At 35.5% G+C, this 25631-nt stretch overlaps 1 protein-coding gene across 2 annotated transcripts in view; it reads right to left on the bottom strand.

Annotated features, from left to right (window-relative positions):
• Nucleotides 1-25105, bottom strand: part of LOC114350625 (sodium-independent sulfate anion transporter) — a 54969-nt gene extending 29864 nt beyond the window's left edge. The window contains exons 1-2 of one of the 2 annotated variants that reach the window (XM_028301490.1): nucleotides 25087-25105; nucleotides 9803-9987 (exon numbers count right to left, since the gene is read on the bottom strand). In XM_028301490.1, the coding sequence (XP_028157291.1) occupies nucleotides 9803-9979 (177 nt within the window). In that variant the 5' untranslated portion in view covers nucleotides 9980-9987; nucleotides 25087-25105. Of the gene's footprint in view, nucleotides 1-9802; nucleotides 9988-12907; nucleotides 13189-25086 lie in introns of those variants that run through there. The other variant, XM_028301489.1, reaches the window with a different exon arrangement.
• Between the last annotated feature and the right edge of the window lie 526 nt (nucleotides 25106-25631).

The following is a 25631-nucleotide window of genomic DNA, read 5'->3' as shown; positions in this document are numbered from 1 at the left end:
GAATGCAATCACAGGTTCGAACCCCGCCGGAAGCAAATATCATTGGCATGAACTCTAGTATTTAAAGTATGGCTACAAGGAAACTTATTATTTGGCTTACGTGGATAGGTATTATCTATATTTATAAAAGATCACTGATTGACTGACTCACTCAGCACGAAATCTCAGAAACTACAAGTGCTAGGAGTCTCAAATTTTTCATGGGGGTTCCTTTTAGAACGTAGGTGCTCACTAAGAACGGATTTTACGAAACTCCACCCCTAAGGGGGTAAAACGGGATCCACGCGTACGAAGTTGCGGGCTATACAGGGTGGAAACGATAAGTGATCTCACTCGATTATTTCTAAACTATACAAGATATCCAAATACTGATTACTGATGTGAGTGCTTCACGAGCTCTATCCAACGGTACCAATAATAGGTTACAAAATAAACGGGATCTATCGGAAAATTCAATTTTTCCAGCCTCCATACATTTAGTAAAACCACATAATATTAAAAACTATACAAGATATCTAAAAACTGGTTCTGAAAGTGCTTCACGAGCTCTATTCAACGGTATCAATAATAAGTTATAAAATAAACTGGAATTATTCGAAAATTCAATGTTTCCAGCTTCCATACATTTAGTACTGCCACAGTCATGGCACTCAGGTTTTGATAATATTATAGCAAGTTAAGCCTAAAACCAATGTTTTCCATTAATAATTTTATATTAGAATGCAATTTACGAGTTAATTTTAAGTGTTTATTAATTAAAATAAAATAAAAAATACTTATAATATTATGTGGCTGGCATAGTGGCATACATTTAGTATGGAGGCTGAAAACATTGAATTTTCAGATAGATCCAGTTAATTCTGTAACCTATTACTGATATCGTTTGAAAGAGCTCGTGAAGCACTTTCAGGATCAGTAATCAGTTTTTCGATATCTTGTATAGTTTAGAAATAATCGAGTGAGATCACTTATCGTTTCCACCCTGTATACAGTTAAATAATGTGTGACATAATTTTTGGATATTTCAAGGTCCATCTCCCACATAAGGTTGTGCATCCTTTAAAGGAAAGTTCAATAATATAAAACGACCTTAATAAAGTTACTTTATTTTATTTATATAGCAGTATGAAGCGTTTTATCCTTATTGTCCTTTAGCCTTCAGTAACTGATAAAAACAATAGTATTAAATGTACACAAGAACTAAAGATCAACTGCATCCAGTCTAGTGCCCTTTCATGAGAGTCTTTTACATTTATTTTCAATGCATTAGTCTCACTGCCCATAAAAGTGTATGGTAAACTTCTCTGCCAAATATGCAGATTTTACGATTTTGATCTACAGCGTGTGCGTCGGATAATGGGTTCATTATCCTACTTATGAGATATTTTTTGCATAATTTTAACTCCAACTTCATATAGTTTATGACTGGCTATTGATGAAATACTCGTACCTACACTGCAATGACACTGTCTCGACCTCATTATGACAATAATAAAGAAAAGGATGTTATCAATTTATCGAGAGCACACTCACTTGCATGTTATTTGGTTAACAAATATGAATATGATCTTATTAACAAACCGCTGAACAAATATTATCTTATGTTTTACAACTAGAATGCAAATAATTATGGAATTAAAAAAGATAAAGTGCAGTATTTATAGATGAAACTAACACCCGTATTCACAATCGTTAGTATGAGGTCTCACAGTGCGCGTGGACGCACAGGGTGACACACGAACACGAACCAATCACAGAGCTCTATTCAACGCTGTGCGTTCGATTTGCTGCTTCACTTAAGCAAGCATCGTATGTTAATACGGGCATAAGTATTGTAATACATGGTAGTAACCGCGATCCTGAAAAGAATTATTGATTAATCCGAATGTTTTTATAAAGTACCTATAGATTTTTATTTTATTTTATTTTTATTTTTCTTTATTAAGGAAACAAACAGCATGAGTTTATACATGTGAACTTAAAAAATAAAACTCTACTTTTAATAGACTCTATGATGCAACTCAATTGATAACTTGGTTAGTTGCGTACATCATATTTTATGATGTACCTACCAATACGTCTGCTTCTACCAATAAATACCTAGCATGATGAGATACAACATTTAATTGATATAAATTATTAAACACGTGTCAATATTAGAGTCAACAAGACACCTATATTGAACAAGCGTCTTTGAACAGGACAGGAACAAGGATAACGTTAAGACTTCTTATCTCTAGGTCAATTGCCTTGCATTTATGGACCTAGGTACTCAAGGTTTTAATTATAGTAAGCATTGTTTAATATAAAAATATATTTCACAATCTGAAATATCAGTCGAAACAAATTATGAGTACAAGACAATAATATACTCACTCACACGTAGGAAATCAATTACTCCTAGGGTAGTTAACGTTTCAATAAGTATGTTTCTAAACATATTTTTTGTAAGTATGCTTAATAAATAGGTAACTTAGTACGGTCTAGTAACCAAGCAAAGAACTGAAATAATAATCATACTTTGAATTTAATGACCACGTAAAATTTATCAAAAGTGAATTATTTATAAAACGAAAATGAAACTTTAAAATTAACGATGAGTCAAATCTCCACAAAGGATTTCATTTTTCACTGCGGTTGCAATCTGGAGTCGAGAAATCTATGGAACTAATTCCTAGGAATTATATGAGTTCCTTTCAATCGTAGCTTTTTGAAAGTAGGTAGTATTTTAAATTGGTGTAAGTTACATATTATTATTTTAAAATATGCAATATTTTTAAGCATAACGGTTAAGCAGAAGAGTCTTCTGAATCTTACTGATATTAATGATATCTGAAATTAGTAATTCTTTATTTCTCTCGAAATCGAAATCTCAGAGACAATCGCTTTTATTAGAGGTGTCAACTACTCAATTATTAATTTTTCTTCTTTCTCTGTGTAGGAAGTAAGGAACTAAACTAAGATCAACAACGATAACCACTAATCAAACTTGCCAATAAAGTTCCGAGACCCCAGAGACATAGGTACGAAGTGTCGTGATATCAACAGGATGATAGAAGTAGTTGGAATTTCATTTACCAGAATATTGGTAGAAAATTACCTTGTTTTGATTGAAAAAATAAATGAAATTTCGGCATGTAGGTATTGACTTATTTCAGTAATTCTTATAACAATACTAGCGGCCCCCCGCGACTTCGTGCGCGTGGACCTTTTTTACCGCGTTAGAGGTTGAATTTTGCAAAATCCCGTCTTGATGAGCACCTATGTATGTTCTAAAAGAAACCACCATGCAAAATTTGAGACTCCTAGCACTTGTAGTTTCTGAGATTTCGTGATGAGTGAGTGAGTGAGTGAACTTTCGCTTTTAATTTACCCAATTTGTATCCACAAAGAAAAAAATATTGTATTAACTTCTAAAGAAACTTGTCTGACTGAATTGAATAAATCAACAGTACCTACATAGAATCACCACAACAGCGGAATGGAAACGAACACATTTACGTTAACGAGACGAAAGCGCCTCGTATGAATGGTTTCCGGGAAGACGGGCCCGCCTACGGCAATAATAGGTGCGTGTTTGTTTAACAATCGGTATTTTGTGTTCTGATATCTACGAGCTAGTTTATCGTCGAGTTTTGGGGCGTATTTTTTTGTATCTACAACAGAGAAAGCTCTTGGCCTGCATCTCACACACACAACAATGTTCTTAAATAATCTTAATATTGTTGACTAGCGGCCGCCCGCGACTTCGTGCGCGTGGATCTCGTTTTACCCCCCCTTCATCTATCTTACGCGGTTCAGATTTTTTTATACAAATGTTTTTTCCCGCTAACTCCCATTCCCGTGAGATTTTTGCAATATCCTGTTGTAACTAAGCTTTAAGTTTACTAAGGTACCTGCATGCCAAATTTCAAGAGTCTATCTTACGCGGTTTAGATTTTTTCATACAAATGTTTTTTCCTGCTAACTCCCGTTCCCGTGGGAATTTTGCAATATCCTGTTGCAACTAAGCTTTAAGTTTACTAAGGTACCTGCATGCCAAATTTCAAGAGTATATCTTACGCGGTTTAGATTTTTTCATACAAATGTTTTTTCCCACTAACTCCCGTTCCCATGGGAATTTTGCAATATCCTGTTGTAACTAAGCTTTAAGTTTACTAAGGTACCTGCATGCCAAATTTCAAACGTCTAACTTAAGCGGTTTAGATTTTTCGTACAAAAGGATTTTCCCGCTAATTCCCGTTCCCGTGGGAATTCCTAAGTATCCTATAACCTGCCCAGGAGTATGAAGAATAATTGTACCAAGTTTCGTTAAAATCCGTCAAGTGGTTTTTGTTTCTATAAGGAACATACAGACAGACAGACAGACAGACAGACAAAAATTTTACTGATTGCATTTTTGGCATCAGTATCGATCACTAATCACCCCCTGATAGTTATTTTGAAAATATATTTCATGTACAGAATTGACCTCTCTACAGATTTATTATAAGTACCTATAGAATAGATAGAAATTATTAGAAGCAAGCTCTATCTCTAACATAACCGAGCAGAAATTTTTGCTCCCACTGAGAATCGAACCCGGGACCTCTCAGGATCCAGGCGCGGATCCAGCCCTCAAAAAAGGTTGTGGGCACAGCCACCAAAAATTAGCAAAGAGAGAGTTGGATCACTACATGCCCGGACATACATACATGCCTATCGATCTTATCAATAGATCATAATTAAAACAAGCAAATTAGGGTTGTGGGCATGCCCACAGTGCCCACAACGGTGGATCCGCGCCTGTCAGGATCACTAGACCACAGAGGTGGCTTACAGAGGCGATAGAGGGTTTCAGATTAATTAGTGACTGACATAAGCACAAGTTTTTGTATAAACTTTTTAACACTTCGATATAACTTCGGCCAACTTCGAGAAAGAGGTCAATCGTCGAATCCAACTCGGCTGGGCAGCGTTCGGGAAGCTACGCAATATACTCACGTCCGAAATACCGCAGTGTCTCAAGACAAAAGTCTTCGAGCAGTGTGTGCTGCCAGTGTTGATTTATGGATCCGAAACGTGGACGCTTACTATGGGCCTCATAAGAAGGCTCAAGGTCACCCAAAGGGCGATGGAGCGGGCCATGCTTGGAGTTTCCCTGCGTGATCGAATCAGAAATGAGGAGATCCGCAGGAGAACCAACATATTTAAGTGACCGACATAGCTCGCAGAATTGCTAAAACCAAGTGGCAGTGGGCGGGGCACATAGCTCGTAGAGACGATGGCCGTTGGGGCAGAAAAGTTCTCGAGTGGCGACCACGGGCTGGAAGACGTAGCGTGGGCAGGCCTCCTACTAGGTGGACCGACGATCTCGTAAAGGTCGCGGGAAGAGCTTGGATGCGGGCAGCGCAGGACCGTGCATTGTGGAAAGCCTTGGAGGAGGCCTTTGTCCAGCAGTGGACGTCATTTGGCTGAAACGAACGAACGAACGATAAGCACAAGACAATTTTCTAAAAGCTATAAAACATTTACTGGCTAAAGATTTAAGTGCCTTTAGTAAAAGTCATAAAACCTTTATTGCTTTATACACAAATCTCGCCCCATAATTTAATAGGTATCACAAAAGGACTGCCACTATTCAACAATTTAATTGGAATGCACATTAACCATACTGTGTCGGATTGAAAGGTTCGAATAATACGAGTAATAGGTATGCCGCAACCAACCGGGCATAACACAAACATTTGTATTTCGATAACAAACACAATATCCGCCGAACTGTATGTTTATGAAACTCCTTAAATTCCCATCCACCAATACCAATACTAATACTAATATTAAATGTGTTAGTGTAATCAAACGGAACTTAATTCAATAATAATGTGGATCAGGGATATTGGTTAGTGATGTTCCCATCGAATATTACTTAACAATATTATTATGCCGGAGGTATCTACGTAACTATTATTAGATTTGTATTAGCTCACGAGTGGTTTGGAGATGATTTCATTTACATACATGTATCACAATATCTAAACTAATGTCATGATTTATTTATGTTTATTAGTAGGTAACATAGGTGTTTTAGAAAAGGGTGATAGACATATTAATAAACCTAGATAGATAGTAAGCGCATGAAAACCGAGGCAAATTTTAGTAGACCATTCTAGTCCACTTGAAAATTTAAACTTTTTTGTTTTAATTAAATGTCTTATGAAATAATTATTAAATAACAAAAAATACATTTTATTTTAAATAAATATGGATAAAAACCTCTGAATTTCGAAAAAATCGCCATAATTTAAACATTTCAACTACGATTTGACAGTAAAGACATACGAATTTTTGCCTCACTTTTGACGAAGCGTTTGTATGAAGATTATCTATGTAGGCTAATTAATCTATGGTGAATAAGGTGATAGGTCAAAAAAGGATAAAGAATTTATAAATACCTATTAGGCAGTCTTAGGATCACTTCGTGCACACAAGCTTCAAGACAATAATTCATAGTACTAATAAACATTTGGGTTAAGCCTACTATTTATTAAGTACTAGCTGACCCGGCGAACTTTGTTCCGCCTTAATGGCAATAAATAAGCAGACTTTTTTTAAATTTCGAACGGGATAAAAAGTATCCTATGTCCTTCTCCTGGCTCTAAGCTACCTCCCTGACAATTTTCAGCTAAATCGGTTCAGCCGTTCTTGAGTTATAAGTGGTGTAACTAACACGACTTTCTTTTATATACAACGTGTCCCAAAATTCAAGGATAAGCCGACGCCACAGGATGGACATAGTCATGACTACTTTAGGAAAAATAAGGAAAAAAATCTATCTCAATTATTTTTTAACTTACACAATAAATTATGTAATTCGAAGAAAATTGACACCCCTTATGATATTTAACATTACCACGACCACAATTTTTCGAATATTCCTGTTTTTCTGTTTATATCGGCAACTTAAGTAGTGCTGCTGTTCACCCCAACTCTTAAAACTCCCAGAATCCTTGCAGTTTTTACACAATAGTTAATCAAAATATGTTATTTCCTTAAAATTTTGAACGATTTTTACTTTCACTCCACTTTGACTCATCGTTTTGTAAAAAAAAAGTATGAATACTACTGCGGCAAGTTGTTTATAAAGTTGACGCAACTATCCAAGATTTCAAAATGGTATAATACTCTAAGAAAGCTAGTCGCAAAAAAGATATGCGTACCATTTTTACAAGCACTTCGCTTGTTAGTTAGTATGGGATAAATCTTGCAACTGAATTTAAAACCAGTTCTCCTTAACCAATTGAGCTGAAATTTGGTATACTTGTGTAAGTACGATGACAATGCAATATTATGGTACCATTGAGCTGGATGGAGTCTGGAAGTGGCCATAGGAACTCTTAACGAAACGGCGGAATTGCATCTAGTTTGGGTTCGTTGGACTTGTCTTTTCGAGCACTTTAGTACTAGATGATGTCCAGGGTCCTGATGATGAAGTCAAGAGGTGGCATGAGCTGGCCATAGGAACTCCTAAACGGAACGGCGGAAGCTTATCGAGTTTGGGTTCGTTGGATTTGTCTTCCCGAGCACTTGGGCCATGAGATCGAGAAACAACTAAAAAGTTTAAAATAAAGTTTTAATAAAAAAAAACTTTAAAAAAAAATAAGCTTGACTTCGTTTGAAAATTATAATTGACTTCATCATCAGGACCCTGGACATCATCTAGCACTAAATGCTCGAAAAGACAAATCCAACGAACCCAAACTAGATGCAATTCCGCCGTTTCGTTTAGAAGTTCCTATGGCCACCTCCAGTCTCCATTCAGCTCAATGGTACCATAATATTGCATTTTCATCGTACTTACATAAGTATACCAAATTTCAGCCCAATCGGTTGAGGAGAACTGGTTTTAAATTCAGTTGCATGATTTATCCCATACAAACTAACAAGCGAAGTGCTTGTAAAAATGGTACGCATATCTTTTTTGCGACTAGGTTTCTTAGAGTATTATACCATTTTGGAATCTTGGATAGTTGCGTCAACTTTATAAAAAACTTGCAGCAGTAGTGTTCATACTTTTTTTTTACAAAACGATGAGTCAAAGTGGAGTGAAAGTAAAAATCGTTCAAAATTTTAAGGAAATAACATATTTTGATTAATTTTTGTGTAAAAACTGCAAGGATTCTGGGGGGTTTAAGAGTTGGGGTGGACAGCAGCACTACTTTAGTTGCCGATACAAACAAAAAAACAGAAATATTTGAAAAATAGTGGTCGTGGTAATGTAAAATATCATAAGGGGTGTCAATTTTAAAGAATTTCGTAATTTATTGTGTAACTTTAAAAATAATTGAGATAGATTTTTTTCCTTATTTTTCCTAAAGTAGTCATGACTATGTCCATCCTGCGGCGCCGGCTTATCCTTGAATTTTGGGACACGTTGTATATAGATTTATTAGTGTTTTACAATTTAAGTAGCACAATAAGAAACCTACTGTTATTAAAGTGCCTAGTATCTAGTATGTCGTATAATATGTAGGTAATATTCACGAATACGAGTACACACATGTAACTTTCCATGTCATTTCAGATGTTTGGTGACCTAGTTAACTTCTCAGAACCATTAATTGCTATGCCCAAAGTAGAGCCCTAGCATCGATGAATTAGAATCAGGTCATTAGCGACAGACCTCCTCAATCAAGCCAGAAGCCAGTTTGCACGTCAAAGCTTAAGCATACATTGGAAGGTCACTCATCGATCTTCTATTAGCTTCACTGCCACAAGTCAATCGGTTTGAAGATAGTTACCTAATATAACTAAGTGCTGTGTCCGCGACTTGGTACGCGTGAAAATCATTTGTTTTTTTCTGTTCTTGCAACATTTTTCATTGATGTTCTGCTCGTATTGATTGTTGCGTGATAATATATATATTCATTAATGTTCTGCTCCTATTGATCGTTGCGTGATAATATACATATGTATAGCCTAAAGCTTTCCTCCATCCAACACAAAAATATTTTTTCAAATCGGACCAGTAGTTCCTGATATTAGCGCGTTTAAACAAAATAAGTACCTACTTAATTAATTCAAGCGTAACTACGAGTAGTTTCTACTAACTTGCTACCAATTATAAAATGTAGTCGTTATGATTTTAGAATAAATCGACATCTGTTTGTACATCGCAACTCATCATGACCCGATTCTGGACACGTATTAGCGATTACCCGTGGATTTAACGACATAAGCAGTGGTTCCCGAATAAACCCCAGGTTTGTGAGCTTTGCTATAAAACTGCCGGTTGGTTAAACCATTGTTTACTACTGTAATTGGATCATAAGAAAAACCGAAAATGCCGACCAAAATTTACTGAAACGACACGTATTGGTAAAAGGCTTTGGTGATTTTGCCGAACTGATTGAAGGAAGGATATTATGTCTTGTCTCTTCGCTCACAAATCACAATATCTAAATAGCGCCAAACAACAACACAATTTAACAGTTCATGTACTCCACTTTACGTCATATTGTGTCATTTGTACAGTAAATGGGTTCACATGGTCTCAAAATAAGGAAGTACCTTGTGTACCCTGTTACCTAGACAACGCATATGCCGGGGGCTTTTCTCTACCTAGATGCGATCGTGCGAATAAGGGATCGAATTAGGAACTATTTCTTGCTCGCATTGATTCCTATCACTATTAAGCCTCCCGCTACTGACCGTCTCTATCTAATATTAGTACCTACCATATAAATTAATGTATAGTATCATGTTCCATCATATTCGCATATTACCTCACGGTATTGATTGGACACTTAACCCTACCACATACCTGCGGTTCAAAACCAGCCAGCGAAGCGTAGGCGATGGACTGTGGAATGAGCGTCAGCGCCACAGTAATGCCGGCTATTAGGTCTCCGACGCCGTTTCGCACGTCGTAACTCCTCGACCACTGCAGTATGGGGAACACGCTGGCCAGAAACCGTTTTGGGTCGATGAGCTTCATCATTTTTTTGTCTGTGGGAAAAATACTTTTGTCAAAGGCATATAAAAGACTGCGTTTAATAATATTAATGTCATAGTACAGAATGTGTAGAAAAATATCAAAATTATAAAATGTAAGCTTTAAAACGCCAGGTAACGTTGTTATTATGTGCCTAAATAAAGTTCCAAAAACACATTCATGCAGGATCTACGATTACTACCAGTCCCTACAAATACTTAGTAATTAAATGTTGCAAAAACATGGCAGTTGGTAAAAACGATGTGACCCCAAAAAAATTTTAAATCTCGCACTTTTTGTCGTTTTAAAATTTGAATATAAAAAAGATTACTTAAGTATGCGCGTTTTTTTCTTTTGAAGTCGTCCTTTTAATAAAGAATATCCGTGGCACTTGGAAAAGCGCATTTTTTCCTTGTTGTTGTTATAGTCCGGTACGCGAAATGGTCAGGCAGACGACGCAACCGTGAAATAAGNTGTCCTCAAAATGGAACCTCTGTATATTTTCGTGTAAAAAAAAATCAAAGTTCTATGTCATAAAAAACATATGATTTTCAGCTACGCCGCTCAAAAAATGTGTTTGGGAAATTGACCCAAGTAGTAGACCCGTTTAATTGTTCTCTGAGTGAATTCGTAAGAGCCGCACTTTTTATTGTTAGTTATAAGTAATTAGTGTAAGTAGATACAGTGTACCTGCCTACAAAATAATTTATGCTATCGCATTAGGCTATTGACCTGTAAAGATAGTTTAAGTTGGTGAAAATAAATAAATAAATAAATAAAAAATATTATAAATGCGAAAGTAACTCTGTCTGTCTGTCTGTCTGTCTGTCTGTCTGTTACGCTTTCCCGCTTAAACCTCGCAACCGATTTTGATGAAATTTGGCATAGCCCTTTCGGACCGCTCCAATACAATTGTGCGGGTTACAAAATTGAGATTATCTCATTAGTTTTACATTGGAAGTGGATGGGCTGAGTATCGTACGATTGTGCGGGATGCGTTCTTTCACCTCCCGTGCAAATTTTGTCCGAAGCGCAGTTGGTGAGCAGGTTACGACCTGTACAGTTCATGACTGATTGCGCTCCCCGACTTGGCGAAAGAAAGTACCTACTATGGTTTTATTTTGTAATTATAGTGATATACAAGTTATTGATTAGACAAATAGATAAAAATAGCATCTTTTTGTGATAACAGTGACTACTTGTACGCAAAGACTTTGGCGTAACGGCTTAACGAACATTACTGACACAATTGTATCGACGTGGGCCCTACAATCAGAACCGACATCTTGGATATACAAACTCAAGAAGACAGAACTTGAGAACGAGTGCAAAAGAAGAAACATAAAAACGGAGAACAGAACCGTACAAGAACTGAGACAGAACCTCACAGAAGTACTTAGAACCAAGCAATCCCGCCAACCAATCCAGTCCGCCAGTAAACCCGCCGAAGACAGTGAGTCAGAAACCGATTTCGAAGACACAGAGATGCACCAAGAACCAAACATGTCGTACAACATAGATCAGACTGAAAGCATAACGGCAAGATGGAACATTAGTTTTGACACATGCAACGACCCAGTGGAGTTCCTGGAGCAACTGGACGAACTCNCATCCTGGATAGGTACACATCCCTCATCGCAGAAGGCGAACTGGGACTTAGTACTAAACAGCGGGGTGTCAGACTGAGCTAGCTTAGACGCCCCGTTGCAAAGTAATGATGATTTTTTCCTTCCAACAAAAATTCACATCACCTGAAGATGATGATTCATTCATTGTGAAAAAAAGAGTTGAGTATTTAACAGTGTACGTTGACAACTCATAGAAGTAATTCCAAATAAAAACTTGTCAAACTCTTTTCATTCTTATGACTATAGCAATAAGATCTCTCCATTGTATTCATCTGTAAGGTCAGCTAAGCAATTTGTGATGATGACCCAATGCAATTAAGTTGACGCCTGTTTGCACTTCCTGTACATAAATCAACATACCTATCAAACATTTGATTGAGTAACGAATTGTATAACCGATGTAATGTTTATAGTCGCGAAGTTGAAGTGGCAACCAATTTTTTGATAACGTTTGTGCGTATCGATTTTTTTCGATAAATCCTAAACCTGTCCATTATGTCTACAAATTGCTGATGGATTGTTAACCTTGCCTTGTGCAAAATAAATTCGAATATGTATATTACTATGTTATCAGGTTTAGATGATTTGCGGATTTTAGAGAGCAGTATGCGTAACTTCATCGGTAACCAACTAACTTTACAGACGATGTTGAACACGGAAAATGTGTGCTAAAACCTTCTATTTTTTTATTGTTTAATTAAATTATTTTGTATGCTCAGTTTGCTCAGGAACCAAAAAGTTTAGCTATAAAAAAATAAGCTGAAAAGGTTTTCTTTCCCAAAGACACGCATTGTTTGCAAGTTTTCGATCGTACTTAGATCAAAATTAATTTTAATCGCAGCTTCGTTACAACATGAAAATGCCTGCATGATTACTTGAATCTTAAATATTTTTATTTACAATACAGAAGAGTATATTACCAATCGTCTAATCTGTAACAAATTCAATTCCACGCGAAATTAACCGTAACCAACAACCAACTGCTTGTTTTTCATTAAGCATTAGTTTTTTATCAAAATAAACAGTTGGCCAACAATGTCTACTGGTACGTAGCTGGACCTTGACACTCGAAAACAGTTAGTACTTATTGTAGGTGCAGCCACAAAAAAAACACTAAGAATTTTAAGGCAAATATAAATCACAATTAAGTCTATAGGATAAAACTCGACAAATGCATACTGTCCTGCATCACGCAATCGTGATAATCCTTACAAATCACAGGAAGTTTACAATCAACTTTAATCAGGTCCATCAATAGTACCTATACAATTTTTTAATAAATGCAAATATTTACAATTGAACTCACCTTTTCTAATAATATATCTCGAAATAATCCAATAAAATTCAGCCGGTTAAATTAACCAGAAAATGATTTGTCAGCAAAACATGGTTTAGAAAACATTTCTACAACTAGATCGCACATTAATTATTGAATCTATGAATGAACATTTGTTTACGTATTCACAAAACACCACACAAGTTTTCTCACGAACTGTCAAACTTTCCCGCGGTTTTGGGACAGCCACAGCGCATGCGCCGCAAACTTTTTAACCTGCGCGTGGGACAGCGGCCTGATGCAAACTGCCAGTACTACTCAGAGTACCTGTACTAAACGAACAAGTGTAACAATACGCTAATCGTAATTTTTTGTCACGCCTCGATTTTAAGGAAATAAATCTATTAAAAAGTGTGCATCAATATTTTACCCGGATTTCCCAAAATGCCTTGGAAACTGTTATTTAATCAAATCTGATCACAACTTCAATAATTTGCATATTTAGCCGAAAACTTTTCCTTGAAAATTTTATTGATCAAGATCTACAAATAAATTAAAATTATTAATTTTACAAAAAATAATAAAATTTTGATTATTTTTTGTATGATTCACTAACCAACGTTAAAGGAATTCTACATACCTTAGAAAAATGTGGATAAACCATTATGAATAAATATTTTATTATGCAGGCAACATACTTATTTATATTAAGCGACACGACGACATTTCTGTGGGTCATCGGACTGTGTTGACAAAAGTAGGAATTGAAAATAAAAACTTTCTGTAACACCTACCAAAGCCACGGGCAGAAAGTAGACCAGTATATAATAGTAGTCTTTGAAGTAGACTAAATTAAATACCTACCAATAAAACCAAACATAGTTAGCTATAGTTAAGCACTATTAGCCACAAATGATAGCTGTTTTACCACTATGCTAATAATAAAAATAAAAAAACATATTGTATTTATTAATTCTTGCAGGTTTTTTACTTCTTTTCCTGGTGAACCTGATTTTACAATTCCTTTTTATCTTTGGACTTCCTTAACAGACCAAGATTGTACAAAGAACGAACATTATTAGCATAACTTTTGTTTTATTTAATGACGTTGTAGAATACCCTTTACTTTAAGGTTTTGTATTATTTCTGATACAACAGTTGACTTTTTACGTTTCTTTTTTAAAAACTAACGTCCTTTTCTTCCAACATTTTGGTGAAGATTTTATAGATCCAGGAATTTAATTCAAATTAGAGTCCTTCTGTCAGTCACTTGCACTTTTCATATGACTCTTTTTTCAGACGGTAGATGTCCATCCACTGCTGGGCTTATGTAGATAATGTAAATGAGATACAACTTTAGTAGGCAGTGTCCTTCTATTCCGTCTAACTCTACTTATCAATTCAAAGTGGTGTATAATAATTAGGTGGTGGAGAGACCAGTAAGAGGTTGAAGAAAAAAAAAGTAACTGTGTGCTACAAACCTCCACCCTCTTCAGAACAAACAGAAAGTGTGTGGTAAAATATGATAATACATAGGTAAGTGGCACAAAACAAAAAATTTAAGAGACCTCTATCTAGTTTACTTTTTCATAAAGAAGGTTAAGTTAATATTATCAGAACATGTTAAATATTTTCTTTTTCCAATCACCAGGAAACACCTTATCACCTTCGTAGACATTGTTTCGCGCAGTTGATTAGGTTTTGCAATCTCTCATTTCGCGGTCAATAGTATTCGCCGCGATGTTGTAACAACGCGATGCTATTTTGTCGGGCTTTTTATTTCAATCCTATTGTGATATCGCCCTTCGAGGACATAATGTTTTAGTACTTGTACTAGCTGTGCGACTTCTTATCGTGAAAATAGTTTTTTAATAATTTTTCCCGTTTATGGAACGTTTTTCTTTACTGCTCCGCCCCTATTGGATGTCGAGTGATGTTAATAATCTAAAGCCTTCTTCGATAAATGGGCTATCCAACACAAGAATATTTTTTTCAAATGGGACCAATAGTTCCTGAGATTAGCGCGTTCAACCAAACAAACAAACTCTTCAGCTTTAAAATATTAGGTATACAGATTTCCTATTGTGATACCGCCCTTCGAGGACATGGTTTAGTATTTATCCATGAAGATAAAGTGTAAGGTTCAACGCATTCTTATCACATTTCAAAGTACGATTCTTCGGAATTAGAATTCGGTAGGTAGGCATGACTAATTTTATTGTTGTTTATCAAAGGTGAATGCACATTTTTATCTTATTTTGAATCTTTCAAGTACCCCTAACCATTTTTTTTTTGGGATGGACTGTCCCGCTGAAGCGCGCAGGGCGCCACGCAGACCCCTAACCATGTCACTTACTTTAAGTTGCTACATTTTGCTTATGAGGTAAAATATCTAAGTACATAGATTTAAGTGTACTTAAATTAAGTTAAAGTTAATTTTTTGGGTAACAAATATAAAAACAGGCCGTATTTACTGATGTCTATTTTTATTTCTTACAAACTTAGGCCTTGATACGTTTCTATTATTAGGTTTTTTGTCCTTTTTAACTCATCGTCACGAATGAAGCGTAAAAGATCTTATGCCCGTATTCACAAACGATGCTTGCTTAAGTGAAGCAGCAAATCGAACGCACAGTGTTTTGAATAGAGCTCTGTGATTGGTTCGTGTGTCACCCTGTGCGTCCACGTCCACGCGCACTGTGAGACCTCATAGTAATGTTTGTGAATACGGGCGTTAGTAACGTTAACGGACAACATAATGATTATTATTCATTGAATCATTTCAATTACTCCTACGAGTAAATCTACATGTATATCTACATAATTGGGTAACTAATAGAGCTATTAATATGTAGAGATGATCTTACTGTTATACTCGTACCTAAAGTGTAAGTAATAAATATGTCTCAAATCTGACGCAGTTAGTTATAAACTGCATATAAGGATGTAGGATCTCTTCAAAATGAACTGATTTTGAATATCCTTGGGATCTATAAATCCTTGGAAAAGAATTTTACGTGAAAACTAGTGACACGGAATAACTTTACGACTTTTCTGAGATAAAATCAGAAAAAGTAGGTACTTTTAACTATACCTATTTATGTATTTGTTAATAACATTAATTAAGCAAATAGTTTAAGTTAAAGTAGCACTCATAATAACTTGTCGTGGTTATGCGTTTAGTCGCATGCCTTGAACTCAGGAATCGGCGCACGCGTTTATTCAAACATTTATTCCCTTGTAGGGCAAACGATAAGTAGCGTGGCATATAATTTGCAATTCCTAAGCAGATTTCAAGGAGTTCGATTGATTTTCTTAATAAAACTTGGCTAAGGAAATGACAGGTTGAAAAATACTCGTCTCTTCATATAAGAAGCTCAATAATTCAAAAGATCAATCCTCACCTAACCATACATAACTGAAAAATTTTTCAACTATTTTTAAGAATTTTCATCAATTTTTGAAACGCATGAAACTAAGTTGTTATGCAAGAAAACCTTGCCAATGCTAAGAAATAAAATTTTCATTTGACTATTTTAGTATCGATAAACCTGTACCTTACATAATAATTTTCTAGTGAGGTGTGTCCGCACATAGGTAGTAGGTAAGGTAGGTATTATTTATTGGTCTTCACTTTATTATGACACTTTTGAAATTGTAATCTTTCAATTGTAAACTTTATGAACAGTTCATATAAATAAATAAAAACTTACTTGATATTTTCTCTTGCATCCTTTTTACCATTTTCAAGACCATAGAGCCGGCTCGTTTAATCAATACCTACCCAGTTTTATTATAAATAAATAAAAAAAATCCAGTTCCTACTAACACGACCTATTCTTATTTGTGTTGACTGCATAAGTACACGCATTTTTAAAGTCCATCTAAGATTAGAGATCCAAATATATATTTCAATGTCATCTAACCTTTATCTATCTTTTTTGAAGTGGTTAGATAGATACCTACAGATTGATCGCTTCCCCCAGAGTTGCAGAGATAGCCTTTATCCTGGATAGAAAAAAAAATTGTGCGTGCAAGAACGTATCAACCAATTGCACCTAGCTCATAATCTAGCACTGGACTGTGGCATACTTAGTACAAAAATCAGAATAATTAATTTTAAAAAACTGCGTGTTAAGACACGTGGGTATTTTGCTTGCTTCGTAAATGATCATAAATTATTTTTATGCAAAATAGAATATCTTACACTAGTGACTAGAAGGTATACTTAATGATTCTTATTAATTATTATAACTAAAGTCATTTCTTTAATTCAATGAATCACGTTGGTATTCCTACTAAGTTTATCTTTTACCTGACGAATTACTATCGATCATAGAGCACTTACAAATGTTATCACTTATCAACTAGACAAATATCCACTTACGAAATCAAATGTCTATACGCAATCTGTGTAACTAGACAATATTTTAGACAAAGTGATAAAAATAGATAAAACAACATAACAATATTTTTCCAAACGATAGTCTATTTTGAGAGGGCAACGTTCAATACATACGTACTTCATAAAGATTTCGTCACAAATAACCAAATCATACCTTATTAGTGTAGATAATAGGTATAAAATTACCTGACTGCTCACAAGGTATAGCATTAGCATTAGTTCATTTTATTTGATCAATAAGGTGCTAATTGCGCATGAGCGCCTTCCTAGAACTCAAATTAACGAACCGAATTTATATACCACACCAACTGTTTATTTCGAGCAGTTTTATCTACGACTAAATCTACCTTTGTGTAGCTTTATGTACTTACTATAGACAGTAATAAAAAGGATATAAGCACCTTACAAATAAATGAAATTAAAAGGTCCTGTCCTTTGTCCTTCCTTAAGTACTTTTTACTACTTACTTACATTTGTGATCCATGAAATTGCAGTTTTCATTTGTTATTTTTTGTTCTCTATCATGTATTATAGAAAGAAAACATTATTTTTGTAGTCAAATTACGGCAACAACTATGTAGAGTGGTTCAACTTGTGGGATCGGTTCATAAATTTTGCACTATTTAGCAAGAGCCTAGGCTATAATTAAACTCAATACAATATCTTGTTAGTGTGGTGAAAATATTGTACCTAGATACTTTTTATAACTATTCCTGGAATTTAAAACAAATGTTTTTTCTGTACTTTTAGTAGGTACTTGTAATTCACGTAAAAATCAACTTTTTACGTAGGTATTTATCTTCTGCGTCAAAAGTCACTAACTCAATAGGAAAACTCTATGTATAAGCTACCTAATTGAGCTTTAAATCAGTTCACATAAAATAATATAGGAACATACCTATTACCTGAAATATCTACCTTCTAGATGGGCAGCAGGACAGATGTCCGTGAATTTTGATAGGCAGTATGGCAAAATGGTCGTATTTCGATAGAAAAGGAAACTTATTTTATTATTTAAATTCCCCTGAGAAATGGGATAGAATCTATTGATTTAAAAAATTCTCGGCACCATTATAGTTACAATTTTTTTTATTCAATATAGGTAATATGCAATAGGTAGTAAGGTTTACTTGCTTGTGGTTCGAACGCGATCACTCAAATAATCATAAGTTAACTCAAAAACCTATGTGGTTAACCAACATCACAAATCGGACATTGGTATTTGAAGCGCCACTTAATAGCTGCCAACGTTACAATACTCACACGTGTGCAGGTAATACCAAGAAACTCTCGTGTGTTCTAAAGATATTTTTCCTTATACCACAGAATAAATAACCAACTTACGCAACAATTATATACTTACACTAGCTGTGCCCGCGACTTCGTACGCGTGAAAACCCGTTTTCGCAACATTTTTCATTATTGCTCTGCTCTTATTAATCGTAGCGTGATGTTGTATAGCCTATAGCCTTCTTCGATAAATGGGCTATCTAACAGTGAAAGAATTTTTCAAATCAGACCAGTAGTTCCGGAGATTAGTGCGTTCAAGTAAACAAACAAACAAACTCTTCAGCTTTATAATATTAGTATAGATGAAGTGTTTTTAATGAACTTGCGTAGCATAAACATTTAGAACGTTGTAAATAAATGTAAAGATAGTTATTAGATAGCCTACTCCACAAAACGTAATGTGACGATTTCTATCAAACTTTATTTATTCACAAAATTGCTTAAGTCTAGACGTTGAGCAATCGGCAAAAATCTATTCCAAAATTCGAAACAGCGACTCTACATTTTATTGTTCGGGGCATATTGAAATCTAACAAATATTCTGATTGATATCACCAAGGTACCTAGAGTCGAGATCTTATCGTACAAATTCGATATCTTATCATCATACAAAATTGTTAAAAACAACACCTATTACGTTTTATATAACAGCTACATAAGATGCTAAAAGCTTGATGTGCTCATCGCTACTTCTCATCTCGGTCACAGTTCGCCTCATATAAGTCAAATTCATAACAACGCTTGAGAATCGACGCTTAAAATACTGACAGCTAGTTCAATGACTGACAAAAACAACACGTCGTCTCTCGAGTGAATGATTCGATACTTTAAAATGATGCAACAAAAAATATACCGACTACAGCACATCAAGGTAAAATGCAACCTTATGTAAGTTGTAATAGATCTGATAAGCAACAAGAAGTGTATTCTGTCGACTGTACCTACATCGGACTTTTCGCATAAGAAAATTTTATTTTTTTCTACACCACGACAGCACACTTAAATTACAATGGCAGGTTTCAGGTTACAAAAAGGCTTTGATGGTACGAAGGATAAAAAATGGGGAATTACGTTTGTTGTTTATGTGAGGTACCTACTTATTATCTACGTAGGCATATGGTAATGAGATACAGCTGGCCATCTTGTTTATACTCAATTCACCCATCGAAACCAGCTGGAGGGGTTTCCCAATTACCTAAACACTTATCTAGGTAACTACCTATCTCGAATTCCAGATATTTAAAATGATAACATGTTGCTCGTAACTAACCACTAACATCCTGCATCTTCATTGACATAAAACCACCAAAAATGATGACAGCAAAACTACTGAGTCCAAGAAATCCTATTGAATTAGTTACAAAGTCTGTTACAGTCAATATTTTCCTTTACGATCCGAATAGGTGGGCAATCCATCAAAAATTCAGCATGTGAATCGTAGTTTCACCGTAAATGTTTTATATCCGGGACCTGACGCCGGGCACGTATGACGCGACGATTAAACTGTGATTATTTTCGTCCACTTTTCCTTTATCGCGCGGAAACTACGGGGCAAAATCTCCGAGCAAACTGCTATTAGTGGCCTTGTTATTCGCAGTTTATCCCGACCTTATAGGAAGGCAAAAGTTTAATGAAAGAGAGGCTAGAGCTGCGCATCCTCGCTCGGAATCCACAATGAGGTGAACAATGGATCACGCGGATATTGCCTGTCAAATAGCTACCTACCTATGTAGGTTAAGAGTCCCCGCAAACTGCAGACTTGTAGTTTGATAGTTTCGTCGGGATTTTAATCAGTGTGATGTGCAAATGCAATAATGACGATTTGGCGTCGGCTGATAAGTTTGATAGCTACTAGATTGCCTAAAAACTCAGTTTAGTTATCGGTCAACTGCATCAGTAGGTAATCTAGACGCCCTACGCATAGAACTGATTGTAAATTTGTCGGTTATCTTTCAATCACTATCTTGTCTATCCATCTTGATAATCATCTAATCAAAGTTACAATAAACTTAAAAAAGTCTGCAGTCTGCGGCGAGTCTAACCTTAGGTCATCGCCGGACCGAAACGACGGGATATTACATAAAAGATGAGCTAAACACGATCATTATGTCGGTCCATACGTAACATTGCTACATCCGAAAATAATATGCATTCCTCTCAAAGTCACGGTCAGCTACGTGTCACTGTTTTTGCTTGTTTTTAAGATTTTCCCAAGGGAATCGCACACAACTAGATTGTTGCTGTTTTAAAAAGATCGTCTTTAGGTACCCTCCATTGCTCAGCAACTTCTAATTTATTTTAAGCAAGAACAAAAATGTCCAACATAAGAAAAATATTTTCATGATAGGTAAATAATTGAAAAAGAATAACATTCATCAAAAGTAGTTTCATTTCCAAAAGCATTAGTTTAAAGCATCATTGAGTATAAATTATATCTTTCCCAGATTTCAAAAGCTTTCGATTCAAATTCAGATAGGTTCTTATTTCAAATTCCACTTTCGTCCGCTCAGCCAAATCGGCGAACAAACGCGTATTTACTGTGAATCTGTTTACGAAAAACACCCGATGACAGGGTCCGTACACAAATATGAATTTCCGATGAAAAACTACGTAAACGACACAACAAACGGTGCGAAGTATCTGCTTTATTTATGAATCGGTAACCCGATACAGAGGTCGGGAAAAATAAGCGATCCGCAAAACTTCGAGGACAATCCTGGGGCATCCTGGGGGAAGGGGTCATCCGGATCGCGCGGGGAATACGCAATGAGCAGGCTGGAAATAGGGTCTCCACGACACCCACACTTTTCCGGATTTGTCCGGATAACGTACAACGGTGCGAGGGTTAACCACTCGATTTATAACTGCTGCTTGTTATAACTAACAGGATCGTTATAAGTGGGACAGGTTTATTAACGTTGTGTGATATGCTGTACCTACTCAGCGAGAATTGGTATATTTTTTCTGTTTAGCCCAAAGGTTAACTGACAGAGAATGCCCAATGGCATTAAGTTCACCTTAATGCCGTTGGATTGGCAAAAGGGACGCTACCTATGACCTGATGAGATACCTATAGCGGTGCAAAGTCCATAATAAATAAAAACCGAGCTCATAAAACCCCTTGAAGTGCCAGCACTCTGCATAATACCACATTTATATTGTTTAACAATCTCAAGCAAGTAAGCCTACGTGACTAACTAGATTAATTAATAGGTAGGTATATACCTAGATCAATCTCAGTAAAATATCAGTAAAGTTTTCTTGAAACATCTATCTATCCTCTCAACTGGCAGGCGTTAGCGCGCGATTTCCCCTAAACTAATTTTATCCTCAGCCATACGTTTTCAGGCACACCCTATCAAGAATATATCATCGTTCAGTTGATATTGTCCACTGCGAATGAGGCCGGGTAATAGCCTAGTATAGATGAGGGCTCCGCGAGATATTACACCGACGGGTGGTCAATTTATGAAGATTGAACTCCTAAGACAGGCTCCACAATAATGCAATCACCATAAATTCAGGATAACACTGGATAAAAACTAAGGTATTGACACGTAGGTTAGGAATACTTAAGTCAAGGAAATCTAAAGGTAATTTTAAAACATTTACATACTGACATGCAAGCATGCAACGCGCAAATGGAAACCAAGTGATTTGGCATTTTCAAAAAATGATACTGAAAATAGTCCTGAAATAAAAGTTCAATCTTTGAATATGTGAATAGTTCCGAAATACCATTTTTTAATTCCTAGTTTTCGACCAAAAAATCTGTTCATCATCATTTCAGCCATAGAATGTCCACTCTGAGGCCTCCCCCAATGATTTCCATGTTGACCGGTTGGTATAGCGGCCTGTTCCCAACGCCTCTTCCTGCTAACTTTATGATGTTCATAAAAATCTGTTATAAAAAATAAAATCAACCAACAAGCTCATTAAATTTTATTTTGTTTTATAAATATTAAATCACTTTTTGTACACCGACTACATTCTAGGCCCACCGTTCTCTTTGGCGAGCAAAAAAAGCAATCGTGCATCGACTCCTTTCAATTTATTGCATTTAATTATACGAATTACAAATTAGGTAGGTACATTGCGTTCCTATTACAAAGTACCTACTCAACAAGGTTACAGGCATATTGTTTGAATGGACTGCATCAGAAACGGCTAGGTCATTTGTTTTGATTGGTTAATCATATAGCTTAAAAATGCGTAGTTGAACAAATGTAACAATGGACAATGGCATGACGATTAGCCTCATTCAGAATTAGTGCATTTATAATCTACCTTGTTTCCAATAGAAACATTAGATCAACCATGTTGTGCGAATAACGAATATGAAAATAAGTAATAATTACATTTAATTTCATCTTTATTACCATCAGCTTTTTAATATGCGGTTTTTGTGGCGTACCTAAGTAACATACAATTTGCCAAAACTGGTAACTAGGAATATGTCCAGCACATTATTTTGTCGTAGGTCATCATACAACAGTTCAGTGAACTAGAAAATGAAGAATACCTGAAGTGTGCGGCCCATGGAAAATGGCGTGAAATGCAGTCCGCCAGTATTTGCAATGGCCTTTGCGTAAAAATGCTAATACGGACATAGTCTAAAAATGAGGTTTTAGCTTGGCAACGGTGAAAAATATGCAGAGCATCCTCTGGGTCGTAACGAATCTGCCTGAAAAGTCTGCTCATTTTTAACATGTTTTCATTGACTCTACCTGAAAGTCTCGTAACCAATCTTGATACTTAAGTGCTTACCTACTTATTGGAGTTAAACCACCTCCTATTAATTACCTATTGATAGATTTGTCTTTTTTAGTTTACTAGGTACTTTATGTAAGTAAGTAGTTCCTTAACAAAATTCGTGAACCCCCAATTATCTATTGGAAAATTAATTATATTATCTGAGCTAAATTGGGCCGATTGAGAACCTTATCCGGCGTTTTCAGTTAACTAATCATTGATCGAAGAAGCGGACAGACCGCAGACCTTTTTAATACGACTCCATATTCGAAGGCCGCCGACCCAGTACTTTCAACCTTATTTTAGTGTAATTAGTGAGCCAAGTAAACTGTTTTAGTACTTACCTCTCGTAGTAACAAATTTTAACTTTATTTGCGCCATAATAAGATGCAATGAGAGCGCAGAAAAAGCAAATAATGAACTAGAGAGCCACTTGGCGAAGTTTTATTGTTTAAAAGTCAAACGTACTATGCTATGGTGACACGAATCCATACTATTTGAAGCGTCTCTTTTATGTGTTACCTAGGTCATGTAACAATAGCTTTGACTCGAGACAGGGAAGTTATTAAATCTATAGTTAGCAGCATTTTATTAATAAAAGCAAAATATATTTATTTATAGTAATTACTTAAATATAACCAGAACAAATCAGTAACCTCCAATTGAACTTGTGACCGGTTATTTTTTCAACACAGTTAAATATTTATTTAGTTGCCGAAAGGCTTTAAAAAAAAACATCGCGGTTATTATTTCAGTTGCTGAAAAAAGTTTTAAATCATGGTTTCGTAATCGATAAGGTAATTTAAACTGCTAAAATACAAACAAAGGAAAAGGAATGATTAAATTGATTTAAGCAATCTTAATTCTGAAACCAGTTTGATACAATCTCCACAATTTCAAGTTCAAGGATTTCTGCGCGATTTCAATATCAAGAGCAATGTTATTTAAGTATATTTCATTTGTTAATGGTAATGAACTTATCTTACATTTTAACAAACATTGCATGTTGTAGTGCATTAACCCTTGAATGCCTGTTTTAATAGGTCTCACAGCACTAAAACACAGGTGTTCATATCAACTCATTACTTCAAACGTTCGTGCTCGGCTAGACTACAACATAGTGCTTAATTGAAACTTAGAGCTAGTCTATGTTAATTTCTAAAAGCTTGTGTGCTAGACATGACTTATTATGGCTGCAGAGACTGAATAATAATAATACCATTATTTTGGTGATACTTTTGTACCTATAAATTAATCCACCCACAAAAGTAAACGAGGGTCTCTAAGATCATTAAAGAAAACTATAAATCTTTCCCGGAAATTCAGTAAAATTAAGTTAGGTATTTTCTATGATCGGTTCTTTCTGACGATTACTTTTATTTTACTGAGAAAATGCCCTTTCTATAAGTGCTTTTTCAAGCTCACCCTACTTTTTGCCATGGCTTCATTAATCTATAACGACGTCTTAACACGCTGCCAACATTCTGCGGACAGAATAAAGCGTATGGCACTCATGCTAAAGTGTAATTTACATGCAGATGGGGTCTCAGCACTCTCATTCGACACATGTTTCGCGCACTGGCTCTCTTCAGAAGCTGTTGGCTGTATAACAAGTCGATTTCCATAAGTAACTCCAAGTAACCCCGTTTGTAAGGGAACTGTGCGAGATTGTATATAGACTGTAGCATTCGAGTTTGTTGTTCGATATGGAAATTACATACCTACTAGGATTTTGGGATTAGATATTTTAAAAGGTACTTACGTTTGGCAATTGTGGGCTGAATCGATGCACCAGAACCGGGTGATATTCAGAGCAACATCAAGGATGACATCTGCAAATTATTCATTCACAAATTTTCTTTCACTGGTGCCCTTAAAATTACACAATAAGGATGTTTTGGTACTCTCCAACTTCCGTGAGTATTACATAATGAAGTATTTTGTTTACACTTTAGGTAGGTATAACTCGTTATTCCTTTACGTAATAACACAGGCCCAGGGAAAAAAGAATATAATTTTGAATCGATACTCAAACCCGATTCAAACTCGAGCTTTGATTTGTTAAAAAATTAATCATTTAAAAGGATAACAACCTTAAATATTCTTGAAGGTATATTAATACTGTGGTGTCTTAAATAACTCGGCGCTACGTTTTTTCTCGTATGATTAAACTATTGCTTTATCTTTTCACAGCTAGGTGAGAATTAAATTACCCGACGATTTTAAATTATTTCCACAAACAAAAACATAATTCATAGAAATATACGATGTTTCTAGTGCTTCCAAATTAATATTATGAAGACATCC

Source organism: Ostrinia furnacalis, unplaced genomic scaffold (genome assembly GCF_004193835.3).
Source record: "Ostrinia furnacalis isolate ACB-3 unplaced genomic scaffold, ASM419383v2 OfSCF0932, whole genome shotgun sequence".
Lineage (NCBI taxonomy): Eukaryota > Metazoa > Arthropoda > Insecta > Lepidoptera > Crambidae > Ostrinia > Ostrinia furnacalis.
This window is presented reverse-complemented; position numbering and strand designations above follow the sequence as displayed.